The following is a 23,383-nucleotide window of genomic DNA, read 5'->3' as shown; positions in this document are numbered from 1 at the left end:
GCGATAGCACCTAAGAAAGAGAGCTAACGCGCATGATGAAGGCGCTGATGGTGATGCTTGAAGCGCGATTGCGCTTATGGGAAGCGCTAATGGAGAGGGGCGATAGCGCAGGTAGTGCGCTGTTCTTGCATCAGTGTGGCGCAGAGGAAGCGTGTGCGCTCAAGAGGAGTGGCGCGGGCGCGCCTTTAAGTCTCAAAATAACTCCAATTTCGTTCAGGTAAGGCGCGGGCGCTCCGATAAATGGGGCGGGCGCGCCCCTTGCTCGAATTTGAGATCTCTAGAGCCTGAAAAAATTTGAAAATTAAGAAAAATTAGCTCTAAAATTTAAAATAATTAAAAAAAAAACTTAAAACAATTAAATAACAAAAATTAAATAAACTAAAAATAAAAACAAATAAAATAAAATAAAAGAAAATGCTTGGGTTGCCTCCCAAGTAGCGCTTGGTTTAAAGTCGTCAGCCCGACTTTCACGGGATTAATTCTTTCCCTTCTCTTTCACTTGCCAAATAAATTTCACTTGACTTAAAATACTCACAACTCCCTCTAAACTTTTAAAATTAAATACCACACACAACTTTACAATAAAATCGATATGCACAATATACACATTAACCCTTAAAATTAGTTAAACTTTGATCGAATGCTAGTCTCGATTCCTTCGGTCACCAAAATTAAACTCATACCTGAAAAACATAAAAACTCAAAATTTTCAAATAAATTTCACAATCTAACATTTAAACATCTACTTTTAATTAATATTTAAATATATTCCTGGTCAGTGGAATATTGGGGATTTTTTTGAACTTACAGTTTGCGAAGAAATTTGGCGAATTCTTGACAAATAACCACAAGAACATTCAAATCTCCAACAAGTCATGTTTTCGAAGAAAATAACCAATGAATGATGATCAATCATGTTATAACTGTGGAAGAAAGGGACACTTCATAGCAGATTGTACTATATCAAAGAAAGATAAAAAGAAATAATATGACAAGAAGGGTTCCAGATAAGAAAGAAAGTGCTAGAAGTCATTGATGGAATTAAGAAGAGAGCAACAACAAATGGGCGGAATCATATACAATGTCATCCAGTTCAGAAACATCTTCAAGTGAGAGTTATGAGGAAACTGCCAAGTGCTTGATGGTTGGTGATGACTCAGAAAAATAGATGATGGAGAGGTATTTGACTTTACTTCTAATTAATTTACTAGGGAAGATCTCACCTATGCAATTATTGAAATGGTAATTGAGTATAAGAGACTATCTCATCAGTTCGAGCAAGTAAAAACAAAAAGAAAGAAAATACTAAATAAGTCAGACCAAATGAGGTCAGACAGTCTGGAACCTCAAGTATGTTTGTTGATGATTGAGAACACTAATATGAAAAATAAAATCTAAGTCATACTTTCAAACAATCAAAGGTTGATGAACTTAGTCAACACTTGGAATAAATCTTCTGTTATATTGGATAAAATGAATGGAGTGCAAACCAAGCTGGTGATAGGACCGGCCTAGGCTTTAGTATGAATGACAATAATTGTATGACCGAGGAATTGCTGTTTTACCAAAAACTATAGCTGATGGTAATGGTGCAACTCAAATATTTTAAACCGCACAACAGTCCAAACATCATGGTTCGATCGCTTTATCCAGTAAGGACAATTATTACACCCCAACATAATATGATATCCTTAAATGTGTGTCAAGCTAAGATAGTCAAAAAAATAAGTGCAACATAAGTGTTTGGAATGACAAATAATTATTGGACAATTTTCCGACGGATTTAAATTTGTATATGTGTGAGTGTCTCAAACGAGTTGAGTGATGTGTACCGAAGGATTAAAATTGCTAGAAAACCCACTTAAATCATCTTATAAATTGGTATATCTTAGGTTTTTATAATTTAATTATTTAAATTTGATCTAGATCTCAACACAATAAGTTGGTTGTCTATTTTTTTCAGAACACTTCGAATAATATCTGACATTATATCGATAATCAAGTCTATACTTTACCAAAAAATAATTAGAATGTACGAAATAACTAAATTATTGCACTATAGTCAAAATTTGATAATTTGATGACCAATAGCTGATATTGACCAATTTACAAAGAGATTTGGCTAATTTTTTCAACTAAATTAAAATACATCGAAAACACTTCAATTATATAACCGTAGGGAAGACCATGAGATCGAATTATATGTAAAGAAATCCTTTTTTAGCACACTTTTACGCATTTTATACGCATTGTGTGAGTTATTTGTAGCTAATTTATCGTGCTAATTTCAAATTTTGACTAATTAGATGACCAAAATTTGAAATAGACCAATAGTTTTAAAATGCATCGAAAAACACTTAAATTATGTAGCCCTAGTGGTATGAAAGACCGTGAGAATGACACAAAAATTCTTGTGGGATCGTTTTTCAGTTTCGGTGATACATATCTCATATTCGACTTCGACTCATGAAAATATTACTTTTCATTTTATATGCAGATTGCGTCAACTCGTTTCGCTGATATTTATTCGTGAAATCGTCTCACAGAAAGCCTATCTTCATAATTATATATCAAAAAATCCTTTTATATAGCATACTTTTTACCAATTGCATGCACTTAAGTATATAACCTTTGAGCTTTGAAAAAAAATAAAATTATGACACCATTGTTTATATATTTGCGTGAATTATGTGGAACATATACAAATCCCAATATTTGTTTGGATGATATATAGCCGGGAAATGATTTACGTGCTTGAGGAAAGAATCATCTCCACCTAAAAAGTTGTTATTGACAAAAGGGAAAAGTCATGGTTGAAAAACGTAGTCCGATTCAAAAAAGACTTGTGAATTAAGCATAAACGAAATAATCTTGATTTTGATAGGGCACTCAGTGGGTGTAACAACTACCACAGAGAGTTGAACCAAGTTTTTCCCTCTAATTCTTGACCCTCGAAACCTAATCTAACCTAAGAGAAAACCACCCTATATTGTCTATAAAAGAAGCCCTTTATTGTTATATTTCTCATAAGCAAACATCTCTTATTCAGAAAAAAAAGAAACCGAGTAAAAATGGGAGTCTTGAAGAAATCTTGCTATCCCTTTTGCTCTTTCCTTTTCTTATTTGGATTCATCCTCCTCTTTACTGGCGAAATGCCGATAACAAAGGCAAAAGTGCACTCCCATGATTTTGTGGTATGTTGGTTATGTTGCTCCCATTGTGACGTTCCCTTCATGTAAATTAGATGACTTTCTTGATTTGGTGAAACAGGTGCAAGCAACGCCAGTGAATAGGCTGTGCATAACGCGCAGCACTATTACGGTGAACGGGATGTATCCAGGTCCAACATTGGAAGTGAACAATGGTGACACTCTCGAAGTTAAGGTTACTAACAAAGCTCGCTACAACGTCACCATTCACTGGTAAATGCATTTCATGCGAAAGCTTGCTCGTGAACCAGTAGCTAGTTTCAGTATAGTATTTGCACGACCCAGCAACATAAATCCGAATAAGATCCTGATCATCCATGGTCATCCAAACGAATTTTTTTTGCAAAGTTGATGATCTTTTTATTCAATTTTGTGGATTTTACGCAGGCATGGAGTGAGGCAAATGAGAACTGGATGGGCAGATGGACCAGAATTTGTGACTCAATGCCCTATTAGGCCAGGAGGTAGTTATACATACCGATTTACAATCCAAGGACAAGAAGGCACACTTTGGTGGCATGCACACAGTTCTTGGCTTAGAGCTACAGTTTATGGAGCTTTGATCATTCGGCCCAAAGAAGGGGATTCGTATCCGTTCGCCAAGCCGACTAGAGAAACTCCCCTTCTTCTTGGCAAGAACATTTCTAGAAATTTTTTCTCTAATACAATATAAAAAAACATGCATCCATTTGATAATTAAAAAAGAGTTACCATTTATATATGATCAGGTGAATGGTGGGATGCTAACCCCATCGATGTTGTTCGACAAGCCCAACGAACTGGTGGCGCCCCCAATATTTCCGATGCTTACACCATTAATGGCCAACCTGGAGATCTTTACAATTGCTCCAGCAAAGGTGTGTTTGATGAGTATTTTTCACTTGTGAAAATTGCAAATCTTGATTATAACCCAAATATTTTGATGCAGATACAACCATAGTTCCAATAAATACTGGGGAGACTAATCTTCTCAGGGTCATCAACTCTGCTCTCAATCAGGAACTTTTCTTCCAAGTTGCAAATCACAAGCTCACTGTGGTTGGAGCCGACGCCTCTTATGTGAAACCCTTTACAACCTCTGTTCTCATGCTCGGACCAGGCCAGACCAGCGATGTCCTAATCACTGCCGATCAACCACCAGCAAAGTACTACATGGCGGCACGGGCTTATGCCAGCGCTCAAGGTGCACCATTCGATAATACCACCACAACAGCCATTCTTGAATACAAATCCGCTGCCTGCTCAGCTAAATGTGCCTCAGTCAAGCCATTCATGCCAAATCTACCGGCGTTTAATGATACAGCTACAGTTACGGCTTTCACCACAAGCTTCAGAAGCCGAGGAAAAGTATTTGTGCCCTCTAAAATCGATCATAATCTGTTCTTCACCATCGGTTTGGGACTCAACAATTGCCCACCCGGTGCCAGTAACAGCAGCTGCCAAGGCCCGAATGGAACCCGTTTCACCGCTAGCATGAACAACCATTCATTTGTGCTACCATCCAACTTTTCCTTGCTGCAAGCACATCAGCAGGGCATACCTGGAGTTTTCACAACCGATTTCCCGGCAAATCCCCCATTGCAATTCGATTATACCGGGAATGTAAGCCGATCGCTGTGGCAACCAGTTTCAGGGACTAGATTGTACAGATTAAAATATGGTGAAACGGTGCAAGTAGTTTTGCAGGGAACAAGTGTATTCACGGCCGAAAACCACCCGATTCATCTTCACGGCTACGACTTCTATGTAATTGCTGAAGGATTTGGAAATTTCAATCCAAGCAGAGATACATCTAAATTCAACCTTGTAGATCCTCCTCTTAGAAACACAGCACCCGTGCCTGTAGGTGGATGGACGGTGATCAGATTCGTGGCTGACAATCCAGGTTAGTGCCAGAATTCAAAAGCATTTTCTATTCGAAACCACATATATTACTAACAAACAATGTTTTAACATAAACAGGGGTCTGGTTGATGCATTGTCACTTGGATGTCCATATTACCTGGGGTTTAGCAATGGCTTTTCTCGTGGAAAACGGCGTCGGCCAACTGGAATCGATAGAGCATCCTCCGGAGGACCTCCCAGTATGTTAGTGGACCCAAAGACTATCATACATGGCAAATTCTTGTTATCCTCCAAGAGCAGAAAATAGCAATTATGTTTTTAGCACACAAGTTATATTGTTGCTTCCCCTTATCATCTGTCATTATTGTAGATTTAGTGATTTAAATTGAAGGCGCTGGAGTTCCATGTAAAGCGCCACGATTTATCAGCCAGTCCCCTATTGTTCTTTTCTTCTAATGTTGTTACTGTTTCCCAGTGAGCAATTATTCAAATTCATCTTTGAAGGATGCAAGAAATACTTGTCATCATTTATACCCACAAGTAGGGGTGATCACGGTGCAGTTTGGCGGTTTTTCGTAAGAAATTCAAACCGAATTGACAATTGCGGTTTGGTTATATTTTATTTTTTTTAGTTGCGATTTTATATGTAAAATCATTTTTGCGCTTTTCGGCGGTTTTAAGCGGTTGCGGTCGGTTCGCGATTTTTTAATGATAAGTAAAATAAAAAATAATAGAACTATTCAAATTATTAGAATAGTGAATGAAAACTATAATAAACAAAATAAAACTAAATAAAATAACAATCAAGCGACAAAATAAAGTTAATCAAACAAGAGAGAAAGAGGGAAAAGTTTTTTGAAGAAGAGTTGGGTGAGAAGAGAGTAGAGGCAGCATACGATCGAATTTAATGTGTATAATGTATATACAATGTGCTATGAATATAACACTATCTAGATACAACTATACATGGTGGTGCGGTGCAGGGCGGTTTGGGCCAAAAATTATAACCGAACCGTGGCGGCGAGCACAGTTATTTTAAAAATTGAGATACGACGGTGCGAGGCGGTCGGTTTTTGAAAAAATTTGATCACCCCTACCCACAAGTCCACTGATATACAACAAGTACAACTCAAATTTAAACGTAAATATGAGGCAACGAAAGAAAGATATCACCCACATTATGCTGCTTTCCTCGTACTTAATAGGCGAATAAGGGATTTCCCTCAATCGATGATATGAATTTGAGAAGCCTTCGAAGTGATCAAGATATTAAGGATGCTATGAACTTGATAGAGTTGCTGGAAATTCCAAAATCAAGGAGCCAAAGCCAAACGTTTAAAAAGACGCGCCAAAGATTCGTAATGTTTAAAGAAGTGTCTCATAAGTTGGCATCAAAATTAAAAGGCTTTGGAATTCATGAAAACCTAGTTGGACAGCATGGGATTCAATTTGGAGGTCATTGTAATGTCATTGAAATGTTAAGAGTTCAAGAGAAGCGAGTCTTTGAGTTGGGACAGCGGACACTCGTGCTCGAGCGGCCAAAACCCGCGCTCCAGCGGCCAAAATATGCGCTCTAGTGCGCCTGATGTATTTCTAAAGATGCAGATAAACTACTAGCGCACCCCAGCGCAAAATTTTGTGCCCTAGCACGCCTGCCTCGCGCTCCAGCGCATGTTTTTGCGCCCAAGCATGCCCGGAAAACACACACTTCAGCGTGTTTGTGTGTGTTTCGTGGTTTTTTGTTATTTTGATGATTTATTTCCTATTTTAAGAGTTTTGAAACTTTTTGAAATTAGATCTTTGCAATATTTTATGTTATCATTTACTTTTGGAGTTGTAACTCTAAAAACATATCATATATTCATTATTATACAGTTGAATTCAGATTATTGATTTTATCAATTGAAATTCTCTCTAGAATTTTGTTAAAAGATTTGATTTGTTTTTTAAATCAAACTTATCAAAGTTTAGGAACTTTGTGGTATTTATCGATTGTTCTTCATCGTGGATTGTCAAAGACAAGTTCTTTGAAGGTTCCTTTGAATTCAATTGTTTATTCCGCGTTTATTTGTTACTAGTTTCATTGTAAACAAGGGGTGAATATTCAAACTTACTTGTATCAAAAAGATTGGAAAAAAATACTTTTGATTCTTTTTGTTATTGAATTGAGGGCACGTCTAATCTATAATCGTGTTTGTTTTTCATGCAATTAAAGATTCTTATCATTTGGTAATTACAGCTTAAGCTTTTGATCCAGTAAGTACTATCCTTCTTTTATCCATATTCTTTCTTCGTATCTTATTCTTCGTTCTTCATATCTTTTGGTATCAAGAACAAATGTTTTTGATTCTTATCCGTTATTCATTCTTTGTCTGTTGTTCTTCATTTGAGTCTTTACTTCGTCAAATTTTTGTGTCATTTTTTGTCAATCTTGTTGTCCAAGTTTCGTTTCTTGTGCTATAAGTTTTAAAAAAAAATTCAGATCGGTAAAAAAAAATAGAAAGTACTGAATTTTTATAAAAATAAGAAGAAGAAGCAAAATAACTTGTGGCAAATTTCTTTTGTCTTTGTTTATCCTTGGGTGCAAAGTCAAAATCAATTTTCCATAGTCAATTCGCCTGTTTTTTGTGAAGTTCGTGTGAGTCGATTTGCAAGTGTCTACAAGTTTTGAACTTATGAGTTTGATGCACTTAAATCACAAAGCATAAGCCCTTCTACATATTTTTTAGTGAAAAAAAGGAGTTAGTGATTTTATTTGGAGCGAATTGTGAGAATTTCTGTGAGAAAAATTTTATTACTAACTTTTTATAGCAGATATAATGTCTTATAGAAAATATGTCATTGTTGGAGATGATGACAGTTATAGTGAGAATTGGGGAAGAGAAAGGAGATATTATGGGTATGATAGTAGTAGAAGAGAGAGAAGAGTTGATGGGTATAAAGATGCGTTTAGACATGATGATGTTGGTCGTGGGGAAAGAAATTGGAGAGAATATGTGGGTAGAGTTAAGGCAAACAAAATTCCGTCGTTCCATGGAGATTTGGATCTGGAGTTGTATTTGAAGTGGGAGAAAAGGGTGGAATATTTATTCGATCGTCGTGGTATTTCCGAAGCTAAGAAGGTTAAACTCATCATAAATGTAGTAACCCGTACCCAAAAATAAGATGATTAAGAGATTAATCACAATTAATTATAATTAAATTGGGTTAAGTGTGATTAAGGAAATTGATAATCGAACTCAGGACATCAGATAATAGTCCAAGGGATTTCCAGACGAGTCTTAGGATTTCAAAAATGGATTCAGAAAACTGGAAATAGCCAAAAAGGGTCTCGAGTCTTCGGAGAGATCGGAGGATCCAAACTAAGATCGGAACCAATGACCCAAGATCGGAAGCTCTGTTGAGTTCGGAGGCTTCGAACTCAGATCGGTTGCTCCGATCATGAATAGTGCCAGCTATTTGAAATATTACGGAGGGGAGAACAGCTTTCAGCAGGCGTCCTCTAGAAAGGTATACACATTGTTGGTTGAGAGAGTTCGGACATAGGGATCGAACGCTCCGATCGGTATCAGACGCTCTGACGTGAGATCAGACGCTCCGATCGGGATCGGACGCTCCAATCTCCGCCTATATAAGGGGGGGTGCCGAGCTCGATTGCAAATGCACCAATTCCTCTATTCTCTTAGTCTTATAGCTATTTGGGGGATTGCTAGGCGTCCTACTGAAGGGCGGAAGTGGCTACGCGCTACGAGGATAGTAGCGGAGTTGTGTCTAAGTTTTGGGACTGTCGATAACAGCGGCCTAACGAAGGACGCAAGTATAGGTTTGGCTTCCTAAAAATATTTAGGAGTATGCAATAGCTTAGTTAAGGCTTTTAGAGCTTAAATAGTGATGCATGGATATTCTGCATTGTAGACGCAGTAGCGTGGACTCGTAGGCTTGTAACTAGAGCGGTGTACTAGGATTGAGCTACTGTGATAGAGGTACGTAAGTACTGACCGAGATAACCGGCATGATATATGATATGTGTGTTGCATTGTATGTGTGATAAGTACAATTTGTATGAATTATTTTGTGTTATTTTTATGTCTATCTTGTGTGCATTCATATTGTTTTATGTGTGTTTTTATGTGTTTTAGTGCATGTGTGTGTATTTCACTCTCCCGGTTGATTTTGTATGAGAATGGATTTTTAAAGAATGAATTACGAAGCAGCCTTGGCCAAAAAATCATTTTTAATTTTAGAGAAATCCAAATCCGATCTCCACCGTTCAAAATGAAGATCAAGATGTTTAAAGCTTCTGTCCAAATTTCAGCTCAATCCGACGGCTAGAACTTGAGATATGAATTTTTCAAAATTGTTGCTCGGAGCAAATAATTTTAGGTGCTCGAGCGAGATTTGAACTCGCTCGAGCGCGTGTTCCAGCTTCAGATTTATTCGAGAATTCTATTTTGTGAAGAAAATTAATTGGTACAGGATCCAGACACTATAAAAAGATGATATATCATATTTTTGGGAGTTCCGAAGTTCCAGAACGCAGACAACACAAGGGAGGCGGATACAAGGCTTGGGAGAGAAGATTTCTCTTTTCTTTTCTTCTTATTTTTATTTTTGAACTATTGTTTTCAATTATTGAGTAGTTTTTATTCAACCAAGACGGCGTGATTGGGCTGAAAAAATTTATTTATAAAACTTGGATGTTTGTTTGGGATTTTTCAGAGTTGATTTTATTTTATTGATTGTCAGATTTGTATTTGTCTTGTTGATAGTCTGATCAACTATTTTCTTGCATGTTAATCGATTCCAAGTTGAAAGAGGAGGTATTGATTTCGATCACTTTGATAATCAACATATTGTAAAATCGACTAGAAATAGAATTCGGTTTCAGTGTGTGGTTTGGGTGTAAACTGAATTTTCACAAATATTTAATGCATTCAAATTTGATTAGAATTACGAAAGATAAATCCGTCAATATTTGAGTAGGTTTGATTGTTCTATAAATAGAACTTTGAACAAGTTAGGAGAATTCCCGTAATCTAAGATTAAATCTGAGTCCTGAATCGGCTACATGTTACATGATTTGTTCGATACCTGCGTGTGTCTTGGTTGTCTCATTTTAATTAAATTCACCTTTTAACTATTTTAATTATTATTTTTTTAGTAACTTTTTTTTTATTTAAATCATCTTAATCATTTTATGATTTTGTCTAAATTAAGTAAAATAATTAATTCCTGAGAATTGACAGCAGTCTTTGTGTGATCGATACTTGGACTCTCTGTCCACATTACTATTACTTGACCTAGTGCACTTGCTAGTAGACACTGATATAAGCTGTCAAGTTTTTGGCGCCGCTGCTGGGGACTGTTTAGTTAATATTAGGATAGATTATTTGCTTGAAACTAGACATTTTTTTCCTTGCCTTTGTTTAATTTTAAATTTTAATATTATTTTTTTAACTTGTGAGGTACTCGAAGATGGATCATCGACAGGTGTTCACAAGTTTTGGACAACAATATTCGGACCCATTCTATGCTGCTTGGGGGAGATTCAATGATTTGACAAACAAATTTTGATGCCATGATTTTTCGAACTACACGCTAACTCAGATTCTTTATGGTAGATTGGATGAGACAAGAAGAAGTTGGGTAGATTATGGAGCTTTTTCAACTTGAAGTCACTTGTTTCACAGAGATTATGTAGTGATCCATATCCGAAATTAACGATTAATGCATAATTAATCGTGTAATCATGTTTAGATTAAGGAAAACATGATTAAGAAAATTCCAAATGGATTAATAGAGTCCAGAAATGGATTCAGGACACTCGGAAATGGTGGGTAAGGTTCGAAGGGTTCGAACGCTCCGAACCTGAGTTCGGAGGATCCGAACATGGACGGAGCCAGGCTTCGGACGATCCGAAGAGTAGCCCAGCCAGCTGTCCTAAAATATTATGTCATCGGTGATGTCATAGGGGTGACTTCGGACGATCCGAAGAGGCAGTTCGGACCATCCGAACAGTGTTCGGAACAGGTGCATGGTTGCATGCGATTGGATTGACACGTGGCGGAGATCGGACAATCCGATGAGACGATCGGATGGCCCAAAGCAGTTCGAACGCTCCAAAGGCGTGAACGGACGACCCGAACCCTTGCTTATATAGAGAGAGCCGAGGAGCTCATTTGAGACTCGCACCAACTTCCTCTCCTTCGCCCACGTGACTCTATTTTAAGGCTTTGGGTACTCTTATTTTAGAGTTGGAGTAGGGAAAATATTCTAGTATAATCAGACAATGTCCGACATAGTAGCAGAGCAGCGCTCGTGTAGTGGAGCCGTGCTCGAGGCTGTGGAGCTGCAGCAGGGGTGTGCCCCAAGTTGCAGGATAGTCTCCATCAGAGGGCTGACGACGGACGCAGGTATAGCTATGGTCTCCTTAAAATATTTAGGAGTATTCAATAGCTTAGTTAAGGCTTTTAGAGCTTAATTAATGATCCATGGATATTTTCATTGTAAAGTTGATGATAGGCTGGGAACCTAGAGTGGGAATACTAGGACTGCCTGTAGTAAGGTACGTAAGTACTGACTGAGATAGCCAGCATGATATATATTGTATGTGTTGCATGAGTATGTGCTACTTGTTTTACCATGTTTTACGGCTTTAGCACATGCATGTTTTTACAGTTGACTGTATCTGGTATGATGTGAGTCATTGACAGTTTCTGTCAGTGAGGCGTTACTTCCTGCGGATTCGTGTCTGGGGACACTCAGCCCCTGGTTTTGCTATCACTAGGAGCGACCACGACGGTGGAGTAGACGCTATAGTTGATAGGTGAATATAGGAGCGGCACCGCGTAGGTGAATATAGGAGCGGCACCACGGACTTGCTACCCGATATTGCCCTGTATATTCAGGGCGCCTCTGAGTACTGTTTTACTCTCGTTTTAAATACACTTATGTGTTGCATATATTTTATATATCATTGCTTTCGTATTGAGCTTAGAGCTCACATCCAGTCTTATCTATGTATCTAGACATCCCATTCGACGGGGCAGGTGTAGGTGCAGGATTGAGCACCAGGAGCTTGGAGTAGCCAGTGACCAGTGAAGACAACAGGATTAGCTGTAGGTTTTGACCTTTAGGCTCATTCATTCGATTGGGTTATAAAATCGAATTTGTTTAACCGGTTGTATTCTGCCGGTATGCTTTTATTTAAGTCTTTCGCAGCGATTTATTTTAATGCATGCTTAATTATGCTCTTAACTCTGATTAGGTAGTGGATCCGGGTTGGGTCGCTACATTTATTGGTATCAGAGCGCATGCATGCAAGAGATTTGGGATATAGTAATGAGACTTTGGATTATCCTTATAGGATTGATGAGACCTTCGAAGAGGTGATGATGCGATGATTGCCCGAAGATTATCATCATCGGCAGGAATTCTGAAGATTTGGCTTATGGGATGCCAGCAAGTACGGACAAGAGTAATGGATCGTGTCCGTGCGTTCGAGATTTCTACTCATGTGGATCCTAGTTTTGGATCGAGTACCGGATGCCAGAGGCAGTGGCAGAGGATTGGTGGGGACTTACTTGATGCTTGCATCTGTACAGTCATTACCATGATGAAACTACTCTGAAGATTCTCCAGTCGTAGTTGGAGAGATTGTCAGATAGACCTTTACCAGGGAATGCCTCGAATGCCTAAAGCATGATAGGTTTCGAGCGTAAGTTCATTAAACTCATGCGGAACATAGTTTTGCCGGTATGCTTGTATTGATGCGTTCAGTAGGCACACGAAAAACTTCATGTTCAAAAGCATGATTTGGTTACAAGAAGAAAGTTGACGGTAGATCGTGAGCAGAAGAAGTCGACTGACATGCACTGATGCAGAGCATAGCTGGTTAGCTATCACGTGCCATTTCTCCGGAGTTCTTTGTAGGAGGACAGTTAGAGAGACTTGGTCGGGAATATGCTTGTATCGATGCGTGTGTCGATTAGAAGCTTCATGCTCAAGAAACGAAGACTAGTTCGATGATTTAAATACTGTATTGATGTAATTTGTAAACAGTATTTTAGTTGTAATGAATCATCATACTTTGGTTGTATCATTTCAAGTTCGATTGTACATTTCATTATATTTTGAATACTGTATGTATTACATGAGATTGTAATAAAGAGAATTGTACATAACTTGAAATAAGTGATACATGTATTATTTATCCAGCAATTCATGAATGATTGCATGATTGTGCGGAAGTTTGAATTGGGTTTAGTTGATTAGTGTTCAACTATTGCAGCTCATGGGATTTGAGTGGGTCGATTGTGACTGTTTGAATTGCGGTTAGTCTAGGCGTTTTCCTAGGATTGACCTAGTTAGTCAGTGGACTAAGATAGTGCCAGAAATGAGTGGACTCATCTAGAGGCATAGGAATATTGTTCGGTTTAGAACATTGGGCTTTATTCTAGGTTGTTTTCTTATAACAGTAAGCTGTTTGACCTTCGTTAGGTTGAGACTTGTGATGATGGGTTTTCATCGAGATTCCAGGTCCAGTATATGCCGAGAGTTGTGGGCTATGACCATGACTAGACGTGATGGGGCGCAACCCTATGCCAATGTTACCTGGGAGCCTTTGTGCTTCAGGATTGGCGGTGGGAAGGCTACTCAGTCTAGAGATATGGTAACAGTCACAACAGGGTATGACCTTGGATTAAGATATCCGGTTTGATATCGATGGTTCGATATCGTCTGGTGTGCCAGAGATATAGTTTGAGTGTTCTGCTATGGGAACCAGTCATGGAGGGATTTCCTTGACAAGTGTGTACTCATAGCAGATAGGTTTTAACCTTTGAGTTACTGCTAGACGTGTGAATCTAGTAGGAAGAAGGATTTCTACTAGCGATAACTAGAGGTTGTCATCAGAGTTGTGGTTAGAGTTTCTCTGTGATAGGAATCATCCAAGAACTTGGATGGGATGCTGTTTTAAGACTTCAACTCGAATACGAGGACTACTCCTTGATGATTGGCTTCATCAGTATTGGATTATATCAGATGTTGAGGATTGTACAGGACTATTTGAGATATGAGGGAAGCGAGGCCTATGACCGTGAAACCTTGGTGATTTTCCAGGTGGGTTATCGTGGTAAGCTACCTTAGTCTTAAATTGTTGTACAGTCTTAACAAGGAATATGATCAGGAGAGTGTTCGGAGATCGTAAGAATCTTGGAGATTCGTTAGTTATGATTGTGAATTTGACAAATCGTGATGTTCATCTTGAATGAACGAGGCAAGGATAGTGAGTCCAGTGTTTGCGCTAAGTACTGTCCGATATTTTCAGAGATTGAGCGTAGGATTTTTCATGGGATGGAAATGGGCTTAGTTTATCTTGATGTTTGCCTTGGGTGAACAAGACAACTATTGGTAGTGCTAAGGTGGCACGGGATTTGTGCTAATGAATACTAGTGGTTATTGGCTAACTCTGTTAGAGTTAGGGTGATTAAGTTCATTGTACGAGGCAGCTGTCAGTAGTAAGGCACGAGATTGTGTCGATAGGCTACTAATAGCTATTGTATGGATTATCAATTATGGGTGTGTTGAAACAAGAGCGAACTGAGTATTCCAAGTGTTTGGAAATAGTTCTTTGTCGCATCTGAGTCATAGTTATTAATTGATCCACGTAGGTTTAGATGATCAGCGATTGTTTGATCGGACAAGTGCGAGCATCAGTAGTTCGACGAGATCGATAGGGTAAATCCAATCAGTGATGATTTGGATATAGCAATCAAGAATACTTGGGATAGTATTTTGTCGCTTAGTGCTTAGGAGATGAGTACTTTGTACAGTCTCGGAGCAGGTGATGCTTTGGAGTCTATAGGTTTGCCAGAGACGAATATACCGGAAGATTTCAATTGACTTGTATGGTCAAGTTAGGTATTAACTTGACAGGAGAAACAAGCAAGTAAATTGGTAGTTCCCAGGACAGTTTTCTTGTGATGATGGCTTAGTATACCGTTGTGTTTGAGATCCAAAAAGAATTGTGTACTTGTATGAACATCAGTGGATGATCGTGAGATGTAACATTAGCTGGAATCTAGTTCTCGAGATCCAGCAGGTGGTGTCACTAATCTTTCAGTGTGTGATGTGCGATATCTCTGAAGTGACTGAGATAGACAAGAATTGACTTAGTAGCCAACATGGTTTGCCTTTGGGATCGAAGATTTCACAAGATCGTGATGAATCAAATTTGTTCTTTCGTGTCAGTGAGTCACATCCATGCAGACTGTTTGTCAAAGATATTGCGTTTTAGCAAAACAAAAATCAGAGACGTTTTGGGTGACAAATTACTTCGAGCATAAGTGTTTTCCCCGGAGCGACTAGGGAATAGATGAATTTGTCTTTTCAGCGCTAAGGTTGATGCCTTCAGCAAAAAGGAATGATTTGACTTTGGAGGATCCGTTGGGATTTAGTTTCCAGGATCTTTATGTTCAACCTTGGGAAGTTGGGACGAGCGATGATGGTATCACCAGAGACTCCAAGTTGAGTTATATGAGACGCATGTAACTGTCGGGTGTCGAGACGGAATAGGAAGCGTTTCCATTTGTCTGTGCACTATGGAATATCCCAGTCGAGCAGATTGGTAGGAGCTTGCCTTAGTCTTGATGTGTGCACAGTGATTGCAAGTATGTATAACAATCAGGAGGATGTCTATCGATTGAATTCGTAGGTAAATAACCTATGGTCGAGATGATTTAGATGATCAGAGGTCTGATAACTTTTATTGCAATGTATGCGTGAATTTGCAGGCCGATGGTTAGAAGATGACTTAGTGTCATTATCGGTGAGCGATGATAGTTTTCATCAGGGCACAGTGTTTGCGTTATACTAAGAAACATGAACTGTGATTGGTACTAGACTGGATGGTCTGAGTTCCCAGTAATTGCTTGGGAAGCTCGTTTGCTTCGGTGGAGCATGGGATAGATGACCAGTTTGGAATCACGTTAAGCAGTTATGTTGGATTATAGCTTTGGGTCAACAAGATTCTCTTGAGAAGAAATTTGGGTTTTGTTGTGTCAACACAGTGTTGGGATTAGTGTTTCCTGACTAGAGGTGTTGAGCACTGAAAACCTTTGGAACCATTAGATGGTTAGATCGAGTTTCGGTTAGTAATTCGACAAATGTCGTAAACCAGTCAGGTTATGACTTGGTCTTCGTCAGTTTAAGATTTTACTTGGGATGATGATCTCGATCAAGAGGGTGTTTGTATCCTTCGTGGGCAGTCAGATCGTGGTCAGTATGGAAGACGTATCAGTGTTGTGATACATTAGTGCCGAGGAATTTTGAATGTCAACCAGCAGCGCAGTAATCTTCAGTTGGGAGGATATTAATGCGGTGCAGCATTAATGGATGCTTACAGGGAATTTGACAAGAGTCTGAGTTTGTCGGAAGCTATTTTGACCAGACACTCAGACAAGGGTTTTTAGTACGTTCTCGAGGTTTATCCTAGATTTCGAGGACGAAATCTTTTAAGGGGGGAGAATGTAGTGACCCGTATCCGAAATTAACAATTAATGCATAATTAATCGTGTAATCATGTTTAGATTAAGGAAAACATGATTAAGAAAATTCCAAATGGATTAATGGAGTCCAGAAATGGATTTAGGACACTCGAAAATGTTGGGTAAGGTCCGAAGGGTTCGGATGCTCAGAACCTGAGTTCGGAGGATCCGAACATGGACGGAGCCAAGCTTCGGAAGCTCCGAAGGCTTCGGAAGCTCCGAAGGCTTCGGACGATCCAAAGAGTAGCCCAGCCAGCTGCCCTGAAATATTATGTCATTGGTGACGTCATAGGGGTGACTTCGGACGATCCAAAGAGGCAGTTCGGACGATCTGAACAGTGTTCGGGACAGGTGCATGGTTGCATGAGATTGGATTGACACGTGGTGGAGATCAGACGATTCGATGAGACAATCGGACGGCCCGAAGCAGTTAGGACGCTCGGAAGGCATGAACGGATGACCCGAACCTTCGCTTATATATAGAGAGACGAGGAGCTCATTTGAGACTCGCACCAACTTCCTCTCCTTCGCCCACGTGGCTCTATTTTAGGGCTTGGGTACTCTTATTTTAGAGTTGGAGTAGGGAAAATATTCTAGTATAATCAAACAGTGTCTGACATAGTAGCGGAGCAGTGCTCGTGTAGTGAGCCATGCTCAAGGCTGTGGAGCTACAGTAGGGGTGTACCCCTAGTTGCAGGATAGTCTCCATCAGAGGGCTGACGATGGACCCAGGTATAGCTATGGTCTCCTTAAAATATTTAGGAGTATTCAATAGCTTAGTTAAGGCTTTTAGAGCTTAATTAATGATGCATGGATATTTGCATTGTAGAGTTGATGATAGGCTGAGAACCTAGAGTGGGACTGCTAGGACTGCCTGTAGTAAGGTACGTAAGTACTGACTAAGATAGCCAGCATGATATATATTGTATGTGTTGCATGAGTATGTGCTACTTGTATTACCATGTTTTACGGCTTTAGCACATGCATGTTTTTACGGTTGACTGCATCTGGTATGATGTGAGTCATTGACAGTTTCTGTCAGTGAGGCGTTACTTCCTGCGGATTCGTGTCTGGGGACACTCAGCCCCTGGTTTTGCTATCACTAGGAGCGACCACGACGGTGGAGTAGACGCTATAGTTGATAGGTGAATATAGGAGCGGCACCACGGACTTGCTACCCGATATTTCCCTGTATATTCATGGCGCCTCTGAGTACTGTTTTACTCTCGTTTTAAATACACTTATGTGTTGCATATATTTTATATATCATTGCTTTCTTATTGAGCTTAGAGCTCACGTCCAGTTTTTTCTGTGTATCTGGACACCCCATTCGACGGGGCAGGTATAGGTGCACGATTGAGCACCAGGAGCTTGGAGTAGCCAGTGACCATTGAAGACAACAGGATTAGCTGTAGGTTTGCCCTTTAGGCTCATTCATTCGATTGGGTTATATAATCGAATTTGTTTAACCGGTTGTATTCTGCCGGTCTGCTTTTATTTATGTCTTCCGCAGCGATTTATTTTAATGCATGCTTAATTATGCTCTTAACTCTGATTAGGTAGTGGATTCGGGTTGGGTCGCTACAGATTATGACAGTGTTATGCACTTGTTAAATGATATGGCACATTTCGACTATCATTGGCATAGTGATCCTTCACTGCAGGGTTGGAGTCACCAATATCGTCCAGATGTGATATGAATTCTTATGAATGAAAGGCAAACACGATTATAGAGAATCGCACCCTCAATTTGAATACAAAAGAAATCAAATATTTTGTCCCGACTTTTGAAACAAGTAACAGATTTGGATCTCTACCTCTAGTTGAACCCGTAACTAGCAACAGAGAATCACGAAAAAAAACAATCAACGATTCAATTGAACCTTCAAAGGAACCTATCTTTGACAACCCAAGTGAAAAATCGATTGACAAACGCCACAAAGTTGTAGAACTTTGATATGTTTTATTTTGAATAAAGCACAAAGCTTCAATAAAAATTCTAGAGAGAATTTTATGAATAAAATCTAAAATCTTAACTAACAATTCAATAATGAATGTTTGTTGTATTTATAATACAACTATAAAATAATAAAAGATATCACAAAATAATTCAAAATATATCTAAAGATATCAAAGATATCTCCTAAAAGTTTTCTAATAGGTATAAAAGACTCAAAATAAAAAAATAATGCCAAAAATATCAAAAAGTCTCGCACACACACAAACATGCCGAACTGTGTGTAAAACTCCGAGGCGCAGGCGCGCAAGATGGACGCGCGGGCGCGTATGACTCTCTGGATTGACGTGTGGGCGCGCGTTGGAAGTGGCGCGGGCGCGCATGATGTTATGCCTCAAAGTCTTCAAATCCGCAAGGACCCACGGGCGCGCGTGGAACAAGGCACTGGCGCGCATGCTTCTCGGCCTGTGTCACATATTTTTGTGTTCTCTTTGACATTTTCTCCACTTTCTGAACTTCTTTGGACTTCAATAATATTGTAACATCCTTTAAAGTGATCTTAAAGCATTCCAATGCCTTCTTGACAATTCATCATCAACGATTGAAGTGCATCTTTGAATTTCTTGCTACGCCCCCTTGTTATTGGCCTACGTGGCATCTCCAAAGGATCCTTAACCATCTTACCATCACGCGACCCATCCATGTTTGCATCATCCTCCCCTTCTTGAAAAAACATTTTCCCTCAAATCTTTATCATCACCTACATCAAACGGAGACAAGTCAGAAACATTAAAAGTCGTACTCATATTGTACTCACCTAGCAAATCTAATTTGTAGGCGTTGTCGTTGATGCGCTCCAACACTTGAAACGGTCCATCGCCTCTAGGTAAAAGCTTTGAGCGCTGTTTTTCAGGAAACCGCTCTTTCCTCAAATGCAACCACACCCAATCACCCGGTTCAAACACAACTCTCTTCTGTCCCTTATTTGCTTGCTTTGTGTATTGCAAATACTTTTTCTCAATGTTTGCTTTCAACCTTTCATGCAAATTTCTCACAAATTTCGCATTTTTCTTACCATCCATATTAACTCTTTCACTCATAGGAAAACACATCAAATCCAACGGGGTTAAAGGATTAAAACCATACACAATTTCAAATGGCGAATAATTCGTAGTAGAATGCACACTGCGATTATATGCAAATTCAATAAAAGGAAAACATTCTTCCCAACTCTTCAAATTCTTTTTGATTATAGTACGCAACAAAGTTCCTAACGTTCTATTAACAACTTCAGTTTGACCATCCGTTTGAGGATGACATGTAGTCGAAAATAGTATTTTAGTACCAAGTTTGCACCATAATGTTTTCCAAAAGTAGCTAAAGAAACATGTATCTCTATCAGACACAATACTCCTAGGCATGCCATGCAATCTAACAATTTTATTAAAGAACAAGTCCGCAACATGAGATGCATCATCAGATTTATGACAAGCAATAAAATGAGTCATCTTAGAAAATCTATCAACCACAACAAAAATTGAATCCCTCCCCTTCTTAGACCTCGGTAGTCCTAAAACAAAATCCATAGAAATATCTACCCACGGTTCACTAGGAACAGGAAGTGGAGTATACAAACCATGTGGTTGTTGTCTAGACTTTGCTTTCCTACAAGTCACACATATTTCGCAAATTTTCTCAACATCATGCTTCATATATGGCCAATAAAAATGTTCATGCAAAGTTTCATAAGTTTTAGCCATACCAAAATGTCCCATCAAACCACCCCCATATGATTCCCTAACTATTAATTCACGAATAGACAATTTGGGGGCACACAACTTATTTTCCTTAAACAAATATCCATCATGCATGAAAAATTTATCTTTTGTACCATGCAAACATGACGCATAAATCTCACCAAAATCAAGATCATTAGCGCACAACTCCTTCACATACTCAAATCCCAAAAATTTAGAATCTAGAGTAGATAGAAGCACATACCTTCGTGATAAAGCATCCGCTACCATGTTTTCCTTCCCTTGCTTGTACTTGATAATGTATGGAAAAGTCTCTACAAATGCTACCACTTGGCATGTCTCTTGTTTAGCTTTTGTTGTCCTTTGAGATGCTTCAAAGACTCATGATCCGTATGAATCACGAATTCTTTTGGCCTCAAATAATGCTGTCACATCTCAAGAACACGAACCAAGGCATATTCCTTGTCGTAAGTAGGATAATTCAACGCTGCTCCACTTAGCTTTTCACTGAAGTATGCAATTGGCCGTCCACCTTTCATCAAAACACCTCCAATCCCTACACCAGACGCATCACATTCAATTTCAAATGTATTAGAAAAATCAGGCAATACAAGTAAATGAGCATTAATTAAGTTTTGCTTAATAATATCAAAAGACTTCTCTTGCTCCTTGCCCCAATGGAATTGAACGTTATTCTTGATCACTGCAGTCATAGGTGCCGCCAAAGTGCTGAAATCCTTCACAAACCTCCTATAGAAGCTTGCAAGACCACGAAAACTTCAAACTTGACCAATAAAAGTAGGCGTTGGCCAATCTCGAATTGCACTTACCTTGTCCTCATCAACTTTGACTCCTTGAGCACTCACAACAAAGCCAAGAAACACAAGCTCTTTTGTACAAAACACAAGCTTTTTCAAATTAGCATACAAATGTTCAGCCTTTAGTGTGATTAGCACAATTCTCAAGTGTTCAACATGCTCATTCAAATTTTTGCTATACACCAAGATATCATCAAAATATACCACAACAAATTTGCAAATATAAGCACGCAAAACATGATTCATCAATCTCATAAAAGAACTAGGTGCATTAGTTAACCCAAATGGCATAACCAACCACTCATACAACCCATACTTAGTTTTAAAAGCAGTTTTTCATTCGTCACCTTCTCTCATCCGAATTTGATGGTGTTGAAACCAGGTGAAATATAAACCTCTAGACCATTTTTCTCTGATTGATTATTTCTGAAAGTTGTGTGCGTGCTATTAAAAACTCATTAATTATTTTATTCTGCAAAATTCTCAACTATTGATTTTCTAGATAAAGTTTAGACTATTTTAATTATAAGTACTGAATATTTTCATTTTACTCTTTGTGGGATCGATACTTGATTTATCACTTTATTAAAACTTGACCCTCGTACGCTTGCGAGCATTTTTCACAACAAGTTTTTGGCGCCGTTGTCGGGGAGTAAATTTTGATTATTTTTTAGTCTTGTTACCAATTAGTCTAGATTTTAATTTAGAGTTTTATTTATTTTATTTTAAGTTACTAATTGATTTCTTCTTATTTTTAATTGTAGTTTATGCGACGATCTCAAAGTGCGAATTCTTTACTGTTTGATCCGGAGATCGAGCGCACTGCACATGCTTTAAGAAGAATTAGAAGAGAAGAAGTCAATAGAATGGCTGAAGAGAATGTAAATCAAGCTCCCCTGGTGCCAATTAGAGATCACTTCCGGCCGACGATCCAGGCTCACTATTTTGGAGTCGCTCGAGGGACCATTAACACCAATAATTTTGAATTGAAGCCGGCTTTGATCAACATTGTTCAACAGAACCAGTTTAATGGGAGTGCAACTACTGATCCTCATCTACACTTACGCACTTTCTTGGAGATAACTGACACAGTAAAAATTAATGGTGTGTCTGAGGATATTATACACTTACGATTGTTTCCATTTTTTCCCAGGGATCAGGCCAGAAGTTGGCCCCAATCACTGCCACTAGAAAGCATAACTACATGGGAGGAGATGGCAGAAAAATTTCTTGCAAAATATTTTCCTCCTGCCAAATCCACCCAACTGAAGATTGAAATCATCACGTTCAGGAAGATGGACACTGAACAGCTATACGAGGCGTGGGAAAGGTACAAAGATTTGCTTAGATGTTGTCCTAACCATAAATTTTCAGATTGGGAGCAAATCGAATTGTTCTACAATGGGCTGAATGCGCCTACAAGGATGAATGTGGGTTCTGCTTCTGGAGGTACTATTTTTGCAAAGGACCCTGTACAGGCCTATGATATGTTGGAACAGATGACGATCAATAGTTTTCAATGGCCATCTGAGTGTATGGGAGTTAAGAAGCCAGTTGGAGTGTATGTAGTGGATCCTCTCACATCTATCACTACTCAATTATCTGCACTGAATACACAGGTTTCTGCGTTGAATAAAGTGAGTGTTGCAGAACCGACAGCAGGTGTTCCGGGTGCAATGGACGAATCTCACTATCATTAACAAGCCCAGTACATCAATAAAAAAAGTTATGGAGGCTATCAAGGTAACCCTGTCCTTAATACTTACTATCCTAGCTTGCGTACTCATGAAAATTTTTCTTATGCTAACAACAAAAATGTGTTGAATCCTCCTCCGGTGTTCAATACAAACAAGGATGAGGGTAAGCCTTATTTGGAAGATGTGGTTAGTACTTTTGTGCAGGAATCTGGTAAAAGGATGGCGAGCAATGAGACTCGCCTCGATAGTTTAGAGACACATGTGGCCAACATGGGTGTTGTATTGCAATCCATGGAGACTAGCATTGGGCAGTTGGCTAACGCACTAAAGGATAATAACGGAGTCCACTTCCCTAGAAATACTGAGGTAAATCCCAAGGAGCAGTGTAATGCTATCACATTGAGGAGTGGGAAGCAAGTGGATAATGAAGTGCGCCAACCTAAGAGCAAGACGCCCGAAACAGCTGCAGTTGAGGAAGCGGTCGAAGAGAAGAAGCCTGAACTTGAAGAGAAATCATTTCTGCACCTTTTAAAGTCAAGATAATTTTTCTGAAT

General features: G+C 39.0%; 1 protein-coding gene across 1 annotated transcript; it reads left to right on the top strand.

Moving 5' to 3' along the window:
• Positions 1-3,055: 3,055 nt before the first annotated feature.
• LOC140864420 (laccase-12-like) lies at positions 3,056-5,480 on the top strand. The gene is made up of 6 exons (XM_073268595.1): positions 3,056-3,194; positions 3,271-3,422; positions 3,597-3,841; positions 3,938-4,066; positions 4,138-5,094; positions 5,172-5,480. The coding sequence occupies exons 1-6, from the start codon at positions 3,072-3,074 to the stop codon at positions 5,300-5,302; spliced, it is 1,737 nt and encodes a 578-aa protein (XP_073124696.1). The 5' UTR covers positions 3,056-3,071; the 3' UTR covers positions 5,303-5,480.
• The last annotated feature ends 17,903 nt before the right edge of the window (positions 5,481-23,383 follow it).

Source organism: Henckelia pumila, chromosome 4 (assembly GCF_033568475.1).
Source record: "Henckelia pumila isolate YLH828 chromosome 4, ASM3356847v2, whole genome shotgun sequence".
Classification (NCBI taxonomy): Eukaryota; Viridiplantae; Streptophyta; class Magnoliopsida; order Lamiales; family Gesneriaceae; genus Henckelia; species Henckelia pumila.
Note: the sequence above shows the minus strand (reverse complement) of the source record. Positions and strands in the feature narration are given on the sequence as shown.